This window comes from Sebastes fasciatus, chromosome 20 (assembly GCF_043250625.1).
Source record: "Sebastes fasciatus isolate fSebFas1 chromosome 20, fSebFas1.pri, whole genome shotgun sequence".
NCBI lineage: Eukaryota > Metazoa > Chordata > Actinopteri > Perciformes > Sebastidae > Sebastes > Sebastes fasciatus.
This window is the reverse complement of record NC_133814.1, coordinates 13,483,364-13,506,319: the sequence shown is the minus strand read 5'-3', so window position 1 is coordinate 13,506,319 and position 22,956 is coordinate 13,483,364. Positions and strand designations below refer to the sequence as shown.

General features: G+C 41.0%; 3 protein-coding genes across 4 annotated transcripts; all 3 read left to right on the top strand.

The window, feature by feature from the left end:
* The first annotated feature begins 3,681 nt into the window (after window positions 1-3,681).
* On the top strand, window positions 3,682-5,766 carry cabp5a (calcium binding protein 5a). The gene is made up of 7 exons (XM_074619595.1): window positions 3,682-3,936; window positions 4,280-4,329; window positions 4,679-4,709; window positions 4,866-5,009; window positions 5,133-5,242; window positions 5,370-5,517; window positions 5,627-5,766. The coding sequence occupies exons 1-7, from the start codon at window positions 3,897-3,899 to the stop codon at window positions 5,653-5,655; spliced, it is 552 nt and encodes a 183-aa protein (XP_074475696.1). The 5' UTR covers window positions 3,682-3,896; the 3' UTR covers window positions 5,656-5,766.
* Window positions 5,767-11,011: 5,245 nt separating this feature from the next.
* On the top strand, window positions 11,012-14,726 carry nif3l1 (NIF3 NGG1 interacting factor 3-like 1 (S. cerevisiae)). 2 transcript variants are annotated; one of them, XM_074619593.1, is made up of 7 exons: window positions 11,012-11,125; window positions 11,415-11,995; window positions 12,181-12,337; window positions 13,048-13,171; window positions 13,392-13,530; window positions 14,023-14,106; window positions 14,235-14,726. In XM_074619593.1, the coding sequence occupies exons 2-7, from the start codon at window positions 11,425-11,427 to the stop codon at window positions 14,417-14,419; spliced, it is 1,260 nt and encodes a 419-aa protein (XP_074475694.1). In that variant the 5' UTR covers window positions 11,012-11,125; window positions 11,415-11,424; the 3' UTR covers window positions 14,420-14,726. The 2 variants fall into 2 exon arrangements, with proteins under 2 accessions (XP_074475694.1, XP_074475695.1); XM_074619594.1 differs by having other exon boundaries at window positions 11,016-11,115.
* Window positions 14,727-18,109: 3,383 nt separating this feature from the next.
* tbx6 (T-box transcription factor 6) lies at window positions 18,110-21,717 on the top strand. The gene is given in 9 exon segments (XM_074620090.1): window positions 18,110-18,206; window positions 18,797-19,010; window positions 19,126-19,393; window positions 19,485-19,628; window positions 19,865-19,935; window positions 20,024-20,082; window positions 20,169-20,439; window positions 20,527-21,568; window positions 21,570-21,717. Coding segments are annotated over 9 exon segments (2,199 nt in total). The 5' UTR covers window positions 18,110-18,136; the 3' UTR covers window positions 21,630-21,717.
* Window positions 21,718-22,956: the final 1,239 nt, after the last annotated feature.

Here is a 22,956-nt window from a genome sequence, read left to right as displayed (position 1 = left end):
TGACGCCCCCACGTGGCCGAGGGCCATGAGCCATTCACTTAGGCTAGATCAGGGGTCAGCAACCTTTACTCTGTATGGAGCCGCAAAACATTTGAGCATTGTGATGAAGGTAACACAGTTTATAGTCTAAGTATATAGTATATAAGTCTAATGCAGTGAGGGCCAAAGTGCAAATGTATCAGAGATTTCGAGAATAAAGTCATAACTTTACGAGAAAATAGTTGAAAATTTACGAGAATAAAGTCATAACTTCACTAGAAAAAAAGTCTGAATATTATGATAATAAAGTCATAACCTAACGAGAATTTTTTTTTTATATTGCAAGAATAAAGTTATAACTTCATGAGCAAAAAAGTCATAATATTACGAGAATAAAGTCATAACTTAACGAGAAAAAAAGAAAATAAGTAAAATTACTATTTTATAATATAATGACTTTATTCTCGTAATATTATGACTTTATTCTCGAAATCTCCGATTTTTTATTTTTTTCCTCAATGTGGCCCTAATACTCCGTCGTACCATGGACCGACAACAATGATAAATAAAAATGAAAATGTAAACAAAAAACAGTTATTCATTTCCATTTTTTTTAAATCCACAGTGAGCCACTGGAGAGGAGCTAAAGAGCCGCACCAGGCTCCGGAACCGCAGGTTGCAGACCCCTGGTCTAGTGAAACCAGACTTGTAGCTATGGAATATAGCTCAACAAATACACATCAATATCATACTTTTTAAGCACCCATCCATTTTAACAGTGACCTATGTTTGGGTGTAATCCTTGCTGAAAAATAAAGATGCTATAGATTTCGGGATCAACCAACACTTTCCAGCTATTAAAAGCAATTACGAACACTTCCCCTGATAGAAATTTAACTATACGCTTTAAAACTGCATTTTGCATATTGCAAACCAAGTAATAACTGGGGTCCAATGTCATTTATGACATTTATGCCATAGATGACTGTATATTATTTGAGTTTAGCTGTCCAAGTGTCAAGTAAAATGATGATGTAATCCGTCTTTGATCGCTACTTATTAGGGGTGTAAGAAAATATCGATACACATGAGTATCGCGATATTATGTGTGCGTTGCTGTATTGATTCTCCAAAACACTGTATTGATTTTTAATGAATCTCTCAAAAATCCAACGGCCTAAAGACGGGCCCAGCCGCTGTTTGATCTTTCAGAGGTTGTAGAGTGTAACTACTGGCATCATATGAAACTAGACAACCTAAGGAATCCATTGGTACCAACCATGTCATACTAGTTTGTCAAGAAGGAGGTTAAATAACGCTCCAAAGTTAGGCTAAATTTTGGCGAGGAAAAACTGCCATTTTCAAAGGGATCCCTTGACCTCTGACCTCAAGATATGTGAATGAAAATGGGTTCTTTGGGTACCCACGAGTCTCCCCTTTACAGACATGCCCACTTTATGATAATCACATGCAGTTTGGGGCAAAAACCACGCAATGTTTTGCCTGCAGTATAAATCTGTTATTTTTTGCCTACTCTAAAATGGTGTATTTCTGGTGTGTTCTTTATACTATGACAGTTTTCCTGAAATTAAATCGCAATATATCGCCTTGCTTACAGTATCGCAATATATTGAATCGTTACCAATGTGTCATGATCCGTATCATATCGACAGATCCTTGCCAACACACAGCCGTAATACTTATTGCGATTTTTTTTAATGTCTTTTTATGTAAATACATTTTAAAGTTTTACATCTGGTTGGTTTGATGGCAAACTATCTCTGCACAGACAGACACACATCATCACAATCACACACATATGGCTTATTTGGCCCAGACTTTGCTCTCATAATCCACTCAGTATAATCTCTGTGATGTGATGTGCCCTTTTATCTGACACACCACACACACAAAACACACAATAAAACCAAAAATGTTCCCTCTGTATCGTTCTATATTATCATTAAGCTGCTGATTTGTAGTTTCTTATTATTTACAATGAGATGTTATTCAATAAGGCTGACTGTTGATGGGTCAAACTTGTTTTCTGATAGTAGTTATGCTTTCATGCGCTGTAATAGCATCTTCATCAATCACCCTCTATAATTTATTGTATTCCCAAAAATAAATCTTATACATCCTTAACCTTCTACCAGTCAGCCCTCCCTTCATCCTCTTCATTCATACTTTCCTCATTCCACATGTCCACTCCACAGACATATTTCACAGCCGTAGGCGTGGCTTTCCATAACCCCTCAGCTCGCCCACTGCTACGAGGGAGGGGGAAAAAAGATAATAAAATCATTACTAGCTCCCGCTGCGGATTATGTTTCTTATGCAAACAGATTTTTGATGAATTTACATAACATGGAAGCAGGAAGAAGGTCAGAGAGGACACACAGAGTATCAAGACCTGGTGCGGAAGCGTTTCAGCTCAGCCAGTTAATTCAGACCTCCTTGGTCTGTGGGAAGTGAAGACTGACCCCGAGGTTTAATCCCTGACATTGTCATCAGGGTATTTCATGGAAAAAATAATCCTTTTTGTTTCCACGCAAATGTAACCAATACTCATGCAGATTATCACACACTGGGATATTAGCTGTAACTTGCCTGTGGCTCTTTAATACATCCAGAATCTGCCATGGCTTTTTGAATACAATAGGGGCTGAAACAACAGACACATGAGCGTCTGTTCTTTTATATCGTTACTGACGTATGATTTTCAATAGAGACAATGAAGTTTATGATTTGGAAGGTTAAAACTCGACAGTGTAAATCTTCAATTAGTCCAGATTTAACATATTATCATCATACATTTAAAAAAAAAAACTTTTTTTGTTTAAGTTCCCTATTAGAAAAACAATGCTTTTCCCAGTAAGGGTAATTCATTTGATCTTATAAGAATTGAATCTTCCTGATCAAGAAAAAATGAACTAACACCATATTAATATATATTAATATTAGAACATTGTATGTCTGAAGTGGAAATAAAAGTAAAACATGTTACAAGATTATGGTTGGTAATTTTATTGGATCATTCTGGGTAATTTTTGCATTTATCAGGCTGCAGAGACATTTCAAAAAGCACATGAAAACAAATTACTTCAACAAAATCAAGCAAGCACAAAATATCCAGATGAAGAGAGAAACACAAAATGGACTTTTATCCAGTTCATGTCTGATAAAAGTCTGGAAAACAGACTTTAATGTTATGATTAATGACCTGTAAGTGACCAAAATGCTGTGCTTCTTTGTGTTAAAACACTTAATTGATTAGTCGATCAACAGAACATGAATCGTCAACTATATCATTGTAATTTACATATCTGACTGAAAGATTAATCACAGAAGTAACTGACAATATAATATATATATATAATGACTATAATCAGTTACCTCCCTAGTTCTTTTATACTGTAATTAAAATACTTGTAAGTGTTAAATCTGCTGTGACTAGGACAGCTGCTGTAATTAATTTAAAGTCAACAAAAGAAGCAGAAACTCTACCCCTGACCTGTGACCTGACAGTGTCCTATTTCTCCTGGGCTCAGATGGCAGTGTAATTTACAATATGATGTAAACACTCAGCAGGAACCAGGACACATACATGAACCTGATGCCCTCCCATCACGCCGCTGACTCCTCCTCCTCCTCCTCCTCCTCCTCCTCCTCCTCCTCCTCCTCCTCCTCCTCCTCCTCCTCCTCCTCCCAGTGGATGTACAACCCTGGATGCAGCCACACCTCCCATCACACAACCTCCCAGCATCCCTTCAGACTGGGCAGACACTCTGAGAGGCAGAGGAAGAGGAGGAACAGGAGGACTGATACTGAGGAGAAGATTAATTAAGAAACACAAGGAAGACAGGCCTTCTCTGCACAGCAGGTCAGCTGCTGAGTCTCGGCTGTGGAGGTCGTGTATGATGCGCTTGGCTGAAGATCAGAAATCACCACAAGAAGGTGAGAACAAAAACCCACATGTGGTTAATCCTTATTTCATCATGTAGCTCAGGACTAAATGGTCTGTAACTTTGAAGGAAAATAATGTAATTGACATGTCCTGTATTATTATATCTAATTGGACTAGTTAGTATTTTCTCATGTTATAAATCTATCAGAAAACTTCTACCATTTCAGGCATAAAACATAGTGTTCAATCCCTCAGAGGGAACACAAACTACTCAATCTGTTTTAATCCCAACTTTCTGGCTCACATCATACCAGCCAGTTTTGCATCATGTGAAATTGTTAACAAATTCATGACTCTTCATAATAAACACACTCTTGTTATGTCCTCTTGCAGAAATGAGTTTCGGGGCAGCGTGCATTTTCCTGCGAGGAGGGAAAAATATTGTAAGTAACAGCTTTTTTTCCTATCGTTGATGGGTTTGTGCTGATGTATGATGAAAGGTCGATTGAATTACAACCCAAAAAGTATTAGAATAAAATGATAAGAGATTCACAGAAAGATAATCTGTGCCTGATCTTTACTATTGCGTGACAGCGATGGTACACCTGCCAATGCGGCCATAATCTACACTTTAATCTAAACTTTAATCCACAGTTTAATCTGTGTTCCAGTGCCGTTTAATTCTATGGGAATAATCTTTACTGAACTATAAAAGTAAATAAAACATCCATTTTGTTAATTGTGTGTTGGTATACTGGACCTAACCAATTGGTTTTTTTTCTTTTTGTGCAGGCAAGAGGGCTGGCGGATGATGAGATTGAAGGTAAATTCAATTCTCACAATCTACATCTTTGCATATTCTCATGTTTTCATTAGTACTTGCAGATTAAACTTTTTGCTTTGATCAACACAACCCTGACAGATCAGTTTTTTTCTTAGTATGTTTTATGCAACTATGTTTTTCTCTACACTTCTGCAGAGCTGCGTGATGCATTCAATGAGTTTGATAAAGACAAGGATGGGCTGATCAGCTGCAAGGACCTGGGCAATCTGATGAGGACGATGGGCTACATGCCCACGGAGATGGAGCTGATCGAGCTGAGCCAAAACATCAACATGAACCGTGAGTTTTTGATAGCAGAAATTGATGAGAAAGTCTTCAGTTAGAGGCTCATTTGGTCCAAAATTGATACAGAATTGATGAAAGACAGAAGTCCTGAATCTTTTCTTTTGATTTCCCCTCCAGTCGGTGGCAGAGTGGACTTTGAGGACTTTGTGGATCTGATGGCCCCGAAGCTTCTGGCAGAAACGGCGGGGATGATCGGCGTGAAGGAGCTCAAAGACGCCTTCAAAGAGGTGAAACATTTTCCTTTAACTTCCCAAAATGCAGCAGCTTCCATGCAAGATTTGACCCCCCCAACACACTTACTATGGCCTCCTAAAGATAAATACTGAATATACTTTTTCATGCTTCTCTGGTTAGTTCGACATGGACGGAGACGGAGAGATCACAACGGAGGAGCTGCGATCGGCCATGACCAAGCTGATGGGAGAGCACATGAGCCGGAGGGAGATAGACACCATAGTGAAAGAAGCAGACGACAACGGAGACGGCACGGTAGACTTCGAAGGTGTGAACCGTCATGAACATCAATAACAAAGCAAAAGTAATCACAATGATTTCATAAATGAATCTCTCACTACTCTGTTAACTAATCAAATTCTTCTTCTCTGCTGCAGAATTCGTCAGAATGATGTCCAACAAATGATCGAGGAAGTACCTTTGCACCTCTACGGACTGATATTGATGCTGTCTTTCTATAAAGCTGTTTGACAGATGAACTTGTATACAATATATTAAGAACAAACACATAGTAACGTTGAAATTCAAATGAAGTGCTGCGAAGAAAAGTCAAGCAATGTCAGGTTGTTCTCAGAGAGAATTTTACATCTATGCAAAGACTGATTGATATTTTTTATGATCACTGAAACGAATGTGTAAAAGGATGGAACTATATTGTTTTGTTTGATTGATTTGATTTATTTTATATACAGAAAGTAATTTTGGATTGTTTTGTTGAATTGGTATGAATTTTTTGAAATGTACTTATTGCTAATAGAACATATTTATTCTTTATTGAGTTATTGTGACAGTATTTATATCACTGAAACAATGTTATAATGCACAATTAGACATTACGTTATCAAGCATTTAGTAAGAGTTAAAGTACTACCGTGTATATGTACATATACAGTATTTAGCCTGGACTTGTTGTTATGTGTTGGACTACAACAGGTAAATCCTGGTAACAGGTATTTTCCAGATATCTTAATAAAAGATCTAAGTATGTAAACTTTGAAAGAGTTTTGGTTTGAATGAATGTGACACCTGAAAGGAGACCAAGGACACTGCAAGAATTTGAAGTTTGTCACATATGTTGATGAAAGACTACAGCTTCTTTATAATTTAGCAAATTGTACAAAAACTAAAGAGATTTACTAATTTACGTGCAATACAACATCTGTCATGGCTCATTGTAATTTCATCCAGAGGTCTGTCTGACCCAAGAGGTAAATATCTCTTTCTCTATTCAAATATGGAACAAATTTTCAGCCTGACTTCCATAATAAATCTACTTGCATAATAACACAAAACTCTCTGGTTGCGTAATAAACCGGGCACTATGATCTATGGATTTTGTGTACCAAAGAAGGGATTTGGAAACCAAAAACATCAGTGATGGTGCTGCTGGTTGAGGATTGAGTAACTTCTCTGAACTGGCTTTGGAGGGACATCGGGATAAAGAGATCTCATAATGCTGACACTAGACTCATGCATAACAGATTTCTAGGTATTAAGTGCAAAAAAAAAAAAGGATGAAAAGATGTACTGTAGAGCACTGTCTGAGCCATTCTTTCAATTTGGCAAATCTCAGTACAAGTTTTTATTGTTTGGGGAAATTTAGATACTGTGAGTTAAAGAGTATTAGCCGATTATAAAAAAAGACATGAGAGATGAGAAAACAAGCAAGAGGGTTGAAGGTTCAAACCCGGCTTGGGGCAGTTCTGTGTGGAGTTGTGCATGTTCTCCCCGTGTTAGTGTGGGCTACTCTGGTTTCTCCGGCTTACTCCAACAGTCCAAAGACATGCTGGTTAGGGGTTAATTGTTGACTCTAAATTGCCTGTAGGTGTGAATGTGAGCGTGAATGGTTGTCTGTCTCTATGTGTCAGCCCTGTGATAGTCTGACGACCTGTCCAGGGCGTACCCGCCTTCGCCCAATGTCAGCTGGGATCGCCCCCTGCGACCCTGAATAGGATAAGTGGTTACAGATAATGGATGGATGGATGGATGAGAAAACATTGTTACCCAGGCAGAATCACAGCAAATCACTGCTAGTTAGAATTGACACACTGTTAGTACTTGATCTAGAATTGCAACTTGTGCACATTATACAAGTCAACGCAACAATAAAAACACCAAAGACGTCTCAAATTTGCAGCAGACTTTCCACAGATGTCACTTTCCACCCTGACGCAAAGACCTATGAACATAATCTACCGTGTGGTTTATCTCCAATAATACCCTATCAAACTGACCCAAAGCCAAGCACAGCTGAGATTAAACACCTGCGTTGACCCGCTTTACTCAGGTACACCTCAACTGTGAAAAATGTAGGCCACAGTGCCCGCACGACCTTTGTGTATGGCATGATATTTGGGACGAGAGACATGTTGAAACTATGGAAATCTGACTCCCAGTTTGAGGCCTGGTTAAGGGAATTGGTGTAGTGATGTACATACCGACTCTTTTTACAGAACCTTTCAAGTTTTGCAAATATGGCGTAATTTTCTCCATGACTCTCCGTTATAGGGGGCCATCCGAGGAGCACATGAATGCACCATTAACCGTCCGTCTCGACTAAAGTCCGATTCATATGCTCGTTCATTCAGTGCCGTTGGGTCAGTGTACGCCGCTTCCTTTGTTTCGAGCGACTGCACCACCGTAGCAGGCAGCGTGAGCAGTGCCCTACGATAACATTGAGTGGGCAGTTGGGAAAGTGGGGGATTCATGATCACTCGGCCCGCTCGACAGGCTGACCCAATACATACCGGACACTAAAAGAGTCATTCAAAAGATTTGTTCTTTCTATTTTGCACATCACTAAATTGGGGGGTATTTTACTAGTTGAAAGGCCGAGATGTCCTGACAACCCTTAGAACTTAGAACATGGACTCACATCAAGGATCAATAGAAATCTCTCTTCGTTGTGTAACTCGCCCTTGTACCCTTTTCTAGATGAGCGGGGAAAATGATATAAAAAAAAGTGTTGCCCTAACCTTTTTTGTGTTATTGTTACTATCAATACATATACATATAATTCCTTACTAATTTTGTGTTTAATTTCATTCATTTTATTTTACTTATTTTTTATTACGGGGAAGGGAATAGGGACGGGGTTTAATTATCATTTATTTACCTTTATTATTTATTTTTAATTTGTACTTATTTTGATCCGCTTATTTTTTGGTTATTTATTTATTCTTTTTTTTTTTTTTTATTGTACTTGTCTTCCCGGTCCTGTCTACTTTTATTATGTGTGCAAAAAAAAAACACCTGCGTTCAGGGAATTTAGGGGTTGTTGACGGGGACACGGTGCACCCTCGCAGTCTGCCGGACAGATGTTATTGCATGACAAACGTGGCAGAACTTCAAATGGACGGGCAGATGGGGCACGAGGGCTTATAGTACCAATTAACAAAAGTGAAGCTGTTCTTGAACACACAGACCTAATAACTAAACACACATCTGTCAATGGCACTCCACAGATTGGATACAAGGGGGCATCGCTGTGGCAATATGTTTAATGGATCAGTAACACATTTTCTGTTGTAAATTACTGCTCTTTTGTGAAGGCAGGCAGTCAAAAAAAGAGTAATTTAAGAAGGATTCATGTTGTTTCTTGCTTTTACAATGTAAATGTAAAAGTGTGGGTGTAATGGGGGTCCCTTGTAAACTGAGTGGTGCAGTGTGAGGAGAAGTTGATGAGGTCAGAGGAAGAATCAGATGATGTAATGCTCGCTGCCGGGCCTTTGCCCTGATCCCTCCCTGATCCCTCTAACATCCAGCATCAACCTTTATTGCATTAATCCACAATAATCTCTCTCTCTCTCTCGGTCGCTCTCGGACTCAGTTCCGAAGTAGCCACTCTGCCCAGCAGCTTGTTGTCGGGTACTTAATGAGAACTGCGGGTTTTGACCGTTTGCAATCATCTCCCAACATTGATAACTCTCCGCTCCGTCTTTGTTTGTGTGTACGGATTTGTTTGTCCCAAAAGTCCTGGTAATCTTTCTGAGAAGATGCACCCAGGTCATCTATACTGTGTGACCACCTGCCCAGTGAGAGTTAATACAGCTTATCAGAGTCATCTAGTCGTTTCCTCTTCACATTAATCTGTGAATTTGTTTCATAACATCACATATGAACAGTATTAAGTCATACCAGTCAGCTATAGGATGTTCTGGTTTAACATGTTTTTCACTAATTGTGCTGAATCCAAAGTTTACATAACATTTAAGTGATTCTGTGGGTAGTGTTTTTTTTAATTAAGATACTATTAATAAAATGTTTATCAGTACTGATGTATTGGAAGCGTCAAAAATAGAACTGACTGTGACGGAGACATCTGTTGGGGGATAAAGACATTTTGTGTGTTACTGATCCGATTACAGTGATGGAAAGTAACTAAGTACATTTACCCGTATACTGTACTTAAGTACAATTATGAGGCACTTAAAGGATGCGGTCTGCAGGACAGATAATAATGCACACAGTGCACTTTCATAGGCTAAACTACTGGAGTTACCCTGCACTATATTCATTTTTAACAGTCTCTTCTGCACTGTATTCACTTTTTTAATAGTCCTGTATCCCAGCTGTTACCCTGCACTATATTCAGTTTTAACAGTTTTCTTCATCTCCTTGTATTTTTATATCTGGTATATTATTTTGTATTTTGTACTTTGCACTACTAACTTTTTTTACTGCCTTTTTACTAACACGTTTTGCACTATGGAACTGTGATGCTGGAAACTTGAATTTCCCTCGGGATCAATAAAGTTACTATCTATCTATCTATCTATCTATCTATCTATCTATCTATCTATCTATCTATCTATCTATCTATCTATCTATCTATTTATACTAATATGAGGGAGAATTGACTTTACACACAGGAACATTTTAATAATAGATTACAGACAGATGATTATGCAGATTGATTGTACTATTTCTGTTATTTTTTTTGTTTAACAAAATAAATCCACCACAAAGCGTCATAATGCAGATATTTGACTGGAGTAGAGTTATTTAAGTAGTCTATCCTTCGGTGGTAATGCAATAAAATTGAACACTTTTTTACACAAAAGCTGCTCATAATGATGTTCATTGACCTTTTGGATTTTCTTCTTTTCAAAATACTCCTGCTGGTTTACAAAGCACTAAATGGTTCAGGGCCAAAATACATTCCTGATCTTCTGCTATGTTATGAACCATCAAGACCTCTCAGGTCATCTGGATCAGGTCTGCTTAGTGTCCCCAGAGTCAGAACTAAACATGCAGAAGCAGCGTTCAGTTTTTATGCACCAAATATCTGGAACAAGCTCCCAGAAACCTGCAGGACCAACTCTGAGTTCTTATAAATCAAAGCTAAAAACTTTCCTGTTTGCTGCTGCTGCCTTTTATTAAACCACATAATGATCTTATACTGCACTAGAGCTTTTACTCTTGTGTGTTATACTCTATTTTAGCTTCTATCCTAGCTTTTATTTTTAGCTTGTTTTTATTTTTTAATATTTCCTGTTTTATAACTGTTTTAATTATATCTTAATGTTCTTTTGCACTTTGTCGCAATGTTATTGAATGTTTATGTAAAGCACATTGAATTGCCCTGTTGCTGAAATGTGCTAAAGCTGCCTACCCTTGCCTTGCCTTTTGGATAGTGTCTCTCTCTAGAAGGGAACCAGCAAACGGGGGAAACTCTCGCGAGATTGTTAAAGGTTAGGCATTGACCTCGAATAGTTAAGCTCGTCGGGCAGCGAGTCTCGCGAGCGTTCACAACCATCACTATAGAAACGGAAGCTGGAGAGGGACATTCAAGTAAGTTCGCTCCGTTACTTCGGGAGTAATGTGACAACAGAGCACCTGTAGTCTAACAACTGTATAGTGAGAGGCAAGCGGAAGTATGATAAGTTCACTCACACACACAGTGATGCGTTCATATTGTGTTTTTAACTGTAGCGTTGTCCATTGTAGTGTTTATTAGCTTGTTAGCTCTGCTGTTAGCTGCATGCTAACATACTGTAACATGCAGTGTGACTGACACTGACAGATGTTGAGTTGTAGGTCATGTTAGATCCATAAATAAAGTACTTTATTCTTATTAAAAACAAGCCCAGAGGTTGTAAGGCTAACAACTACTCTTGGTTATTAAGGTGTGACTTGATGTGTGTTTTTTCTGTCCACACACAGGTGTCCACTGATGTTGACTGGATGCAGAAGAAGCCTCTCTTGGACATTATATTCACTCACCCATAGGAGACGTTGTACCAGGAGGAGCTTCACCTCCCAGGCTGCTCTCTGCTCCTCAACAGTTTCATCCACTCACAGCTTCTTCTTCACAAGCCGACAGACCTCATCTCTCCACGTCCCTCCCACTTCCCGCTGCCTCTCTGTTTCTGCTCACTGTTCAGGCCTGATGGAGCTAAAAGAGGTGCTGCAGGTGTTGGAGCAGCTCGCCCCTCTGTCTCTGGCTGAGTCGTGGGACAACGTGGGCCTGCTGGTCGAGCCCAGCAAACCTCGGCCCGTTAAAACCATCCTGCTGACCAACGACCTCACAGATGCTGTCATGGACGAAGCAGAGGCCATGAGCTGTGACCTCATTATCTCATATCACCCTCCGTTGTTTCGGCCAGTCAAGCGCCTGGTTCAGAAAGACTGGAAGCAGCGATTGGCCATCCGGGCTGTGGAGGCCAGGATGGCCATCTTCTCCCCTCACACCTCTTGGGATAGCGTTAAAGGAGGGGTGAACGACTGGCTGGTTGGGGGACTTGGTAAGAGACGTCATTCTGAATGGAAAATGAGTCACACATACCTACAGGACTTGCATATTTAATGAAGGTATAGGCTTAAAATGTTGTGACACATCACACTGATCCACAGGTCAACAATTCTGACCTCCATCTTGTCCCCTGAGTGTCTTTTTTTTCCATCTCTGGTGTCCATCTTTGACTCTCAGGTAGCGGCCAGGTGTCTGTGCTGAGTCAGGCCCTCGGCGGAGCTTCCTACACTCACAAACTGGACTTCACAGTCAAGAGCACAGAGGACCTGAACACCGTTATGGAGGAACTGAAGGCTTGTGACAGTGAAACAACACTGCAGCATTCAATCAGCAGGTCCTGTACATGTTTGCACATACCAAGTGTATGAATTGGCACATAATAAAGGACCATTTTGCTAGTTTAGCATGTGTTAACCCTTCAACTACAAGTTCTGTATACTAACTGCAGACAATTTCCAAAGCGTTTTACATTGATTTCCTTTCATTCAAGCATCCTTTACTGTAGTATCCTTCATTTCAGTGCAGCATTGAGTCAACCGACACTTACGCAATCCAACACAACTATATCTCAAAGTTGTGAAAACTGTTTGTGCAAGATTTGAGTGTCAGTTTTAATGAAGAAACAGCCATTGCTACTGTATTCACAACAACCAGTCTCGGTTTATTATTCCGGATTTGGATTTAAAGCCAATTACCTTGTGAAAACAATGCATTTCTGGAGTTGACTTTTACACCTTGGATATCAAAGGCTTCCGAAAAGAGCCTGACAAACCCTGAGACCCTGCTCCCAACTTCATTACCACAAGCTGGTTACATAACTTTGACAACAACGTGAAGTAAAAAATCCTGCACTCTGATTGATTGCCTATTTTCAGCAAGTGGGGACTTTCACCAAATATTGAAAAGAACAGAAACTAATCATTTATGTTAATAAGTTATGGAAGGTATACAGATTTGGAGATAATAGGTTAATATTAAAAAAAATACCTATCACCACTAGGTCCTTTGCACTGGTAAATAATATTTTTTTTGCTCTCATAACAGACCTGACAGCAGTGGGATCCACGTCAGCGTAACCTGCAGTGACTCAGCGCTGACCCCCAGTGTCCAGACTCTGTTACGACACAATGCTCCCAGCCTGTCCTTCAGCATCCTGAAGTTAGAAAAGGTACAGCACAAACACACGACTATAAGATAACGAACCGAAGAACATCAAGAAATTCAGGAATATTGTTTAGAAATAGCACTGTTTATCATTCACTGAAAACGTATTATGTTGTTTCAGAAATACAAGAGGAAAAAAAAGATTTCTCTCAAGATGGAAACGAAGCTCTATGTTGAACCTTTGTTAAAGCTACTCTTTACTTTTGACCTTGTGCTCCCTGCAGCCCCCTCTCCCGGGCCATGGCCAAGGACGACTTAGTGTTTTGGACCAACCAGTAACCGTGGCAACAGCTATCCAGAAAATGAAGTCCCACTTGGGTTTAAGTCACCTCCGTTTGGCTCTGGGATCGGGGCAGAAGCTAGGTAATGAACTCTTACACAAACAGGAGATTATTGTACTGGCGTTATAAGTAACCCATTAGGCGAGTGTTTGGTCCAGTAGACGTCATAGATGGTCTGACATTTTAGATTAAGAGGTGAAAGGTGAAGCTTAAGGAACAACCAAGATACCTTCATACAAATCAAACCAATACATTAACCATATGACAAAATGTGTTCAAACAAATGGGTCAAGCATGTCATAAAGGCCACAACCAGACACTTAAAACCTCCACAGTCTTCAACCTGAATGTGGAAATAAATATTAAGCACGACCAGAGAAGTCGGCCTGTACTTCTTTGGGGGTTAATAGCTCCACATGGAGCGAGCATTAAATGTGCTTTAGAGGTGATGAATACTTTTATTAAAAATCTAATTTAAACAGCTCTGGATGCCACTGAATCAAACTTTGATTGTTGAAATTGTCCTGAGATCTAAATGTGTGCCTCAGTGAGTCATTACTCTGATGTTTTTCAGAGTCCTCTGTGTGTACTGTGGCTGTGTGTGCTGGATCTGGGGCCTCAGAACTGAACGGAGTCAAGGCAGACCTCTACATCACAGGTAGACATTTAAAATAAATATTAGTTTCCATTCAAATCAACTGTATATACCTGATATTTGTTTCACTGTCAATTTGCTCAACATTGTTATGCCTGCAGATGTAATTATTGTAAATATCCATTGTTCAGGTGAGATGTCCCACCACGAAGTGCTGGACGCCGTGGCGAAGGGAACCAACGTCATCCTCAGTGACCATAGCAACAGTGAGCGGGGCTTTCTGGCCGTGTTTAGGGAGAAGCTGGCCGTGCGTCTTCCCGACAGTGTAACAGTGGCGGTGTCGAAGGCTGACAGAGACCCTCTGGAGGTGGTCTGACCAACTCGCACTAGTTAGTCTGTTGGATGCATTTTCTTTGTTTTGATTGGATAAAATTAACGACATTACAAAAAGCACCTTCTGTTTTTTGTTATAATGTGATTCAAATGGATGCGGGCGATATGATTGTATTGAAAAAAAACAATTCTCCGTGCAGGCTCTTTATGTAAAGCCGTAAAAGAGTACGTCAATATATCTGTGCCTGGTGTAATAATGAAGAGTGCTTCCTGTGGTACATGTTATGTGGTGTTTATCATGTATTTCTGGCAGGGTCTTAATAAAAATGGGTTTTGGTTGATCACAAAAATGGACTTTAGTTGTGTTGGAACTCAGCCCACAAATGCACAGTGAGCGATGAAGATTAAGCAGCATGTAATCTGAATGCATGTGTCTTGTGCATGCAGGGGATTTATTTACAGACAACGCACGCCATGTTTCAATCCTAATAATCTGTGGCGTCAGGAGTGCCCTTTGGCGGTGCGGAGAGAGTTTCAGCATCCACAAATTTACCCTAAAAGGACGAGTGTTTGCATCGTGCACACAGGAACGGTAATCCTCATCAGATTAAAGGGCTTGTTGTTTCATTGTAAACACACTGGGACAACCCCCCCCCCCCTGTTATGCAGGAAGTGTTCAAACAGCAGGAACATCTGAGCCAACAATGAAAACTTAAAGGCAAATGCCTCTCATGGTATGTTTTTCACCTAGTAACCTGACCTTTAGGCCTCAGTGAGCAAACAAAGGTGGATATCAAACTACTTAGCACATACATGCAAGAGAGCAGGCCTATGCTAATACTTAGAGCACTGTAAACAGCACACACTACCCTGCCCCCCCCCTCAAAAAAACAACAACTAACAGTCCTCATCATGGGCTGTAACAGAGTCTGGTGGCTGACGCACCTGTCGGTTCGTAAAAACATTAAGAGACATCACACACACACACCATCGAGGTAATGACCTCTCTCTCAGTGTGGCTTTCACACCTCCACTTCCCCTCACTAGCTTTTATCCCCTCCAACACACACAGAAACACAAATGGAGAAGGAAAACAACAACTAGAACAACATTTATACTTCACTCCTGTAACGTGACTCCAGCTGTCACTCTTTCTTTATGTTGTCTATATATGAGCAGGTAGATTTGGGCCTCTGAAAGCAGTTCAAGATGCTATCATTGTTACTTTTTTTTATTTTAGCTGAAGACATCTCAAACCCTACTGCAACACGTTTGTATGCATGAAATTGTGCACTTCACATTTTTTTCACTCATTAGACACTTATCTGGAGGTGCAATGTAATTTAGTATGTATACTTTATTACAATTTGAAGGTACTTCCATTCAAGCTCTTTTACTCCACTACGTTTAACTAGGAAATAATGTGCTTTTTACCCTTTTACATACAAAACATGAGCAGTTTCTAAAATATGATATATTGCGGTAGGTTAAACTTCCAAAAAGTATTAATAGTAAGGCTGTCAAAGTTATCGCGATAATAACACATCAACGCATATTTGTTTTAATGCCACTAATTTCTTTAACGCAGAAAAAAACAAAGGAATTCATTGGTACCAATCATGTCATACTAGTTTGTCGCAAAGAAGACTAAATAACGCTCCAAACTTACGCTATGTGAATGAAAATTGGTTCTCTGGGTACCCACGAGTCTCCCCTTTACAGACATGCCCACTTTATGATAATCACATGCAGTTCAGGGGCAAGTCCTAGTCAAGTCAGCACACTGACACACTGACAGCTGTTGTTGCCTGTTGGGCTGCAGTTTGCCATGTTATGATTTGAGCATATTTTTATGCTAAATGCAGGACCTGTGAGGGTTTCTGGATAATATTTGTCATTGTTTTGTGTTGTTAATTGATTTCCAATAATAAATATATACATACATTTGCATAAAGCACATTTGCCCTCTCCCATGTTGATAAAAGTATTAAATACTTGACAAATCTCCCTTTAAGGTACATTTTGAATATTTAAAAAAATGTGTGATTAATTTGCAATGGATCGCGATTAAATATTTTAATCGATTGACAGCTCAAATTTAAAGTCATTAGAATTAGCTCCGTCTCAACCGGTTACAACATCAAAATGCTGTTGAAATGTTAATACATCAGTTATAATAATAGTCCACTAACATGATAAATATTAATATTACACCTACAGGAGAGACTTTGCTGCATAATGAATACTTTTATTTGAAGTATGTTTTGCTTATAATACTTCCAACATTTTAACTATTTGTACTTGCAAAGCAGACCAGACCTGTTTGCCTATTTGTCTTTCACCTTCTACATTTACTTAAGTAGAGGATCTGAACATCCTCCACAACTCATACTAACCAACTGACTGTCTGTCTGTGTGGTCCACATTGTGCGGTTTATTGTGTTTCAACTAGAAATCCTGTCTGCTTACCAAACTTCCATCACATTGATTCAACAGTTCAAGTGTTAGATATCCCAGAATCAGCTGTAACACCGAGCTCATACCTGAATTCATATAAACTTCTAGACACTCACGTTTGTGTTGCGGCCAAATTGCAGCCGTCGGCCAAACTGTTCCTCTTCCTTTTTCCACCTTCATTCAAGGCCCGACTCCCCACTGAGAGGAAGAAACATGTCATCAAGTCATCAAACAGCCGCAGGGGTCCTGCCACTAAACTACCACATTCATATGTGTGTGTAAGAGGCGTTTGAAATGTGAGTCGCAATTAGTAGAATTATTACAGAAAGCCTTGAAAGTAAGATTACAAATATCGGTTTTACATCCGACACACACATACTGTACCTCTGACTAAATGTTGAAGATAAATATGTATAACAGATTCATTAGTGACAGTTTTTACTAACACGCAGTGGTGGAAGAAGTATTCAGATCCTTTACTACATCACAATGTACAAATACTCAAGTCAAAGTCCTGTAAAAGTATAGAAGTATTAGTAACAAAAAGTAAAAAGTAAAAGTAATATATATAATGTGTTATTTAATTGTTCATGCATTATTGTGTAAGACATTTTACTGTTGTTGCTGGTCGAGGTGGAGCAAATTTTAACTAATTTATATAGCTTAGGTGGTTTAACTTACAGCAATACATCATATTTCCTAAGCTGATTGTTGTATGTAAAATGTTTATCTGCAAAGTATCTAGTGAATACAGCTGTAAAATAATTGCAGTGAAGTAAAAAGCATAATATTTGGCTCTGAAATGTAGTGAAAAAGAATGATAATGTACTCAAGAACAGATACAAATAACTCAGTACTTGAGTGCAGGTACTTATTCTGCCTCTACTGACATGAAATAACACAAATCACAGTCATGTTCCAACCAGACACTAAAGTAAACCCTAGTTGTTGTGAATCACCTCTATATGGCCGGTGTTGTTTGTGTTTGTCGAGCAGGGACAGAAGGGAAGATGAGGGAGGCAACTGAAGAGCCGTGTTAAAAAAAGGGGGCCATTTGGCCTCATGTGTGAAGCTCCACACACCTATTTAACAGAGAACATCACCGCTGTGGGCATTTCTGGCAGAGGACAGCAGACGGATAGGAACGGAGATAGAAGCGAGAAGAGACAGAACATTTTAAAGAAGATTGATACCACAAATCTGTAGAAGGAAGCTGAGAAGGAGACGACAAGAGTTGAAGAGTGAAATGCTACTTTGCAGCAGGTGAAGAGGACGAGTAAAGGGACAAACACAGACGAGGAAGATGCTGAGCGTGGAGATGTACCCCAGTCTGACTCTGGGACCTCAGAGGATCGGAGAGTGCTTTTACAGAGGTGAGAGTGTGAGACGGACCTCCATGAAGAAATGTGATTTCATTCTTTTTAACAGTTTGCTTTTAAAATCTTGACTGTTTTCCCCAAATGTTAGTGGTGTACTTTTGAAATACTTTCTGCTAGCTCATCTGTGTCATCAAAGAAATAGTCCCTCCTATGGGTGTGGCTATAAAATTAGTTTTTTATCAACTGCAAACAAGATCAATTGGATTCAGATTTTAACTTATTTAGTTTGTTGGCAGCCAATTATATTTTTTCAAGTGGCTGTTTTTATATGGTGTATTATTTATTTGCTTGCTGTGTGTTCTGTCCTTTGAACTTAGTCAGGTCTATCACCCCTTTTCCTGTTCTTACTGTGGTTGTGTTACTTTTAATGTTTATTATTTCATGTGCTTGCTGTGTGCTTTATTTTATGTATTCTCTATTTTCCTAAAGTGTATTGGGACCATGCTGCATGGTGATTCTGCACTTTAAATAAAATCGATTGATTGATTGAAGTGGTTGAGACCTGATTTGTCCACAACCAACATTTGCATCCGTGTTTGCTTAATTTCAACCATCCATGTAAAGGTTTTTTATCCTCCCCACAGACCGGCAAGCATCGGCCCACATGCCGCTGTTCCCTCCCGCCTGTGACGTGGCGGCCAAAGCCCTGCCCCCGAGGCTGCTGGCCCCGCCCCACGTCCCCAACGACCCGACCACCAAAACCCCCAAAAATGAGGTGAAGATGGAGCTGGAGAACGCGTCTCTGTGGAAACAGTTCAGCTCGGTGGGCACGGAGATGATCATCACGAAGAAGGGCAGGTGAGAGAGCGCTGACCTTTGACATTTAATCCTCCTATAATTACAGTTAATGTCCACAACTTTTCCAAACCTAACTTACAATGACCTTTTTGTCCACTGTCCCTCCTCCTTTTAGACGGATGTTCCCCGGGCTGAGGTTAAAGCTCTCCGGCCTGAACCCGTCCCTCCGCTACATCCTCCTCCTGGACATCATCCCGGCGGACAACTCCCGCTATCGCTTCCAAGGTGGCGGCTGGCAGGCTGTTGGCGGTGCAGAGGCGAGGTTACCCGACCGGGTTTTCATCCACCCAGACTCTCCCGCCACAGGTGCTCACTGGCAGAGCCGCACCATCTCGTTTCACTACGCCAAGCTCACCAACAACACACTGGACTCACAGGGACATGTGAGTACTGACAGCAGCACAAATACAGCACCAAACCCTCACCGGTAGGTTTTGTCTTTATGGTGCATCTCTCTTTTCTTTTTATTTGCAGATAATCCTGCACTCGCTGCATCGCTACCAGCCCAGACTTCATGTGATTGAAGCCAGAGATGTGCTGAGGTGGGGCGGAGGGCAACACTCCTTCGTTTTCCCCGAGACCCAGTTCCTCACAGTCACCGCCTACCAGAACAACAAGGTACCATAATACTACATTTATTTATTAACAAAGGGGCTGATGATTCTGCACAAAATGACCTGCAATGAGTTCAAGATTAGGATGAATTTTGTATGCACCAATATCTCGAGCAGCAGAGTCACAGTGCCCTGACCATATTTCTCTGAGATTCAATGCAAAATCAAGAAAACAGAGAGCCAAGAACAGAAGTAGAGGAAAGATAAACCAACTGTAATTTATTTTTTTGTTGTTTCCAGATCACAGAGCTGAAGATCAGCTCCAACCCCTTTGCTAAAGGCTTCCGAGACGAGGGCATGAACAGCAAAAAGTAATTTACAACCAATCCCCACATAGAAACACATTGTTGCATTCATTTTGTGGAGGATCTGAACTAATCCAATTTTTCCCCGCCGCAGACAAAGAGATGCACGACAGAAACGCAAAATATCTGTCATAACAGAAACCTTGGATATTGGTAAGTGGGATAAGCAGACTCAAGCCACTTTGGAGATGACTCTTACTTCCTACATTGCCTTGAATTGCCCTATCTTTCTCTCTCAGTGAATTGTGATCCGTGCGACTCCACTGAGCTTCTGCCGCCGTCCATGACCACCGGCGCAGACCTGCAGGTCCTTGCTCTGGCCTCTCTGCCCAACCCCTCCTGTGACTTCAGACCAGAAGAGGCCTCCTATCAGGACGCTCTGGTCCCGGAGCAACCGCTAGATATCGGCCAGGAGTTCATGGCATCGCAGATGTCTGACATCGGCATCTCCTTGGCCAACGGGATGCAGGGAACACCGGGAAGTGATTTGGCGAATCGTATGATTGAAAGGTAGGTGTGCAGAGAGAGAGAGAGGAGTTTACTCCTAAATTCAAAGCATTTTTCAACACTAATATCTGTCTTTTTTCTCCTCCACAGATCAGACACTATGGGTGAAGCAGCTTACACCTCCACCTTCTCTGCTGTTCAGGCCTCCTCGTTCCCTTCAGCTCCTCTTCCTCAGTCATCCCCCTCCTTCTCCGACTCTTCAGACACATCCAATCCTCAGCCTATCGACTATCCCTCCATTCTGTCCTCCTCTTCCTCCTCCACCACCACTCCCTCCCTGCAGCAGACCTCCTTCACCTTCCCCACTCCGCCTCCCTCTAACTCCTCCTCGCCACAGCCTCTCCTGTCCTCCTCCTCCCCCTCTGCCAACACCTATCACACCATCCCAGAGACAATCAGCCCTCATACGCCTACAGACGCCTCTTTCTCTGCCCCACCTTCCACGTGTCAGTCAATACTGCAGGACCAGATATCAGTTCACTCTCTGCTCACCGGTCAGCCTCCGCAGGGTGAGCCTATCACCGGCGGAAATAACCCACCCGGCGACCAAAGCTCAGCAGCATTCATCTATCCAAATATCCTTCCTGCAAATCCTGATCCTGCTCCAGTTCCCGCTCAGTTTCTCCACAACTACAACCACCAACTACAACCTCCCAGTCTGCCGTGCTCCCTACCCGCTCATGGTGCCCACACATCTTTTGCCTTCCCCTCCGTCCCTCCACACATGCAAAATCTGTCATTCTCAAACGTGTCTCCAAGCGCCGCCCTTCACCTCCCGAATCTGAGCCACCAAGCCCAAGCTGCCTTCCCTCCCTCCTCCTTCACTCACCCTTCGTCCTCCCTTCCTAACCATTTCCAGCCCTCCTCTTGCTTGCTTGCCTCAATGCAGCCTACAGCCCATCCTCAAAATCTGCCCAACCCCTCCACCTCCTCATACCCTCCAGTTGACCTAGGTGCCATCCCACAGTTCAATCCCGCTGCCCCCTATCGCCCAGAGATGGTACTGCACCACCCGTCTCTTCTCCCTCAGCTGGATCCATCACTTCCCTCCAGCGCCTTCCCATCCTACCCTCTCCGGCTCTGTCAGGAACCTCACCCATCCCTCTCCATCCCGTTCAGGCATCTGTACAGACAACACCAGCATGGACACCCCCACCCCCACCCCCACCCCCAGGGGTCCTACCTGGATATGAGCACAAGAGCTGTGTTTTAAAATATAGTTTAAAATGATTTGGCTTGATAGCGCTTTTTGGGGTTTTAGCAATATGTAGCATTAGTTCAAGTAGCCCAAAGTACTATGAGTGTGTGTGTGTGTGTGTCTTCCCAAGATGATAACCTGATAAAACAGATTAATGAAATTGATGAATTTGTAAATATATGTTGAAGATTTTCTTTTCAAATATCCATTCCAGTGTGAAAAATAATAAAAAAACACTCCCACGATCCAGTCTTTTGTGATTCAATTCTTTTTCACTGAAACATTGAACATGCTAAAAGTGACTGTAGAGAATAAAAAAATGTGTTCTTTGTTTCTGTTAATATCTAGATCTTTGGATAAGGTGTCAAACAAAAAACACAGCTGTTCTGGGAAGGGCTGCATGAGTTTGAAAAAACATATAATTGCTATTATTTTGACTGATATTGCAATTGCGATATGATTTGCAATATTAGAGGGAATTATAATTTTTACATCAAATTCTCATTTTCATTGAAAAACATATTTAAATAGTTATGGTGTGATTTTTGCGGGGATCTGTACCAAACAAAGATGTTGTCTTAAAGCTGAAGTAGGCGAGATTGGAGCAAATATGATTAAAAAAAGTTATTTCTATAAAACGGTCGCTATATCGTGACAGTAGTGCATGAAACAGGTAACCTGAAAAAAATCATGTTCATCTATCTCCTCCAGTGCTCCTAACGGCATCGGCAAGATTTCACAGACCGTAGGAAAACAAGCAGTAAGAGCTGATCTGAGGTCCGCTGTCCAGCTGCTGTCTATGAGAGCCGGCTGTCAATCACTCGTGAACTCCGACCAAACGGTCAAACTAGGCAGCGCTGATCAAATATGAATCAATATACTGTTACGTTAATGCCTATTTCTCGCCTCAAATGTTTTCAGAATCATCTTGTAGTGCATGGTTTAGCTGTAAAATTAGAAAGGTTGTGACGCCGCCGCCATTGTGAAATCTGGTGAAGGAACGCCAAGTTCTGGTCACATGACCGGAGCACAGCCAATAGGAACGCTCTCTCAATTAAATGACCTGTGATTGGTCAAAGTCTCCAGTCACGGGTTAGATTTGTTAAAGCCTGAAAACAGAGCCATGAGGAGGTGCAGAAGTCTAGTTTTCTCTCAGAGCACTTGAATTACAATATGCTGAAAGGTTATTTTGGAATTTTTGCCCAATGATGCCAAAAATATACTGCCTACTGCCACTTTAAGTCTTTAGAATATGATGTGTAGGCCAGGACCATGTTTTTGGTGGTGGGAGGAAACTGGAGAACCCAGAGGAACCCAGGGAT

Excerpts from the sequence above, each read along its gene's own strand:
- nif3l1 (XM_074619593.1), top strand. The coding sequence starts at position 11,425 with ATGTTGACTGGATGCAGAAGAAGCCTCTCTTGGACATTATATTCACTC. Across the intron at positions 11,996-12,180 it reads CTGGCTGGTTGGGGGACTTG|GTAGCGGCCAGGTGTCTGTG; the intron begins GTAAGAGACGTC and ends TTTGACTCTCAG. Across the intron at positions 14,107-14,234 it reads GGCAGACCTCTACATCACAG|GTGAGATGTCCCACCACGAA; the intron begins GTAGACATTTAA and ends TCCATTGTTCAG.
- cabp5a (XM_074619595.1), top strand. The coding sequence starts at position 3,897 with ATGATGCGCTTGGCTGAAGATCAGAAATCACCACAAGAAG. Across the intron at positions 3,937-4,279 it reads TCAGAAATCACCACAAGAAG|AAATGAGTTTCGGGGCAGCG; the intron begins GTGAGAACAAAA and ends GTCCTCTTGCAG. Across the intron at positions 5,243-5,369 it reads TCAAAGACGCCTTCAAAGAG|TTCGACATGGACGGAGACGG; the intron begins GTGAAACATTTT and ends TTCTCTGGTTAG.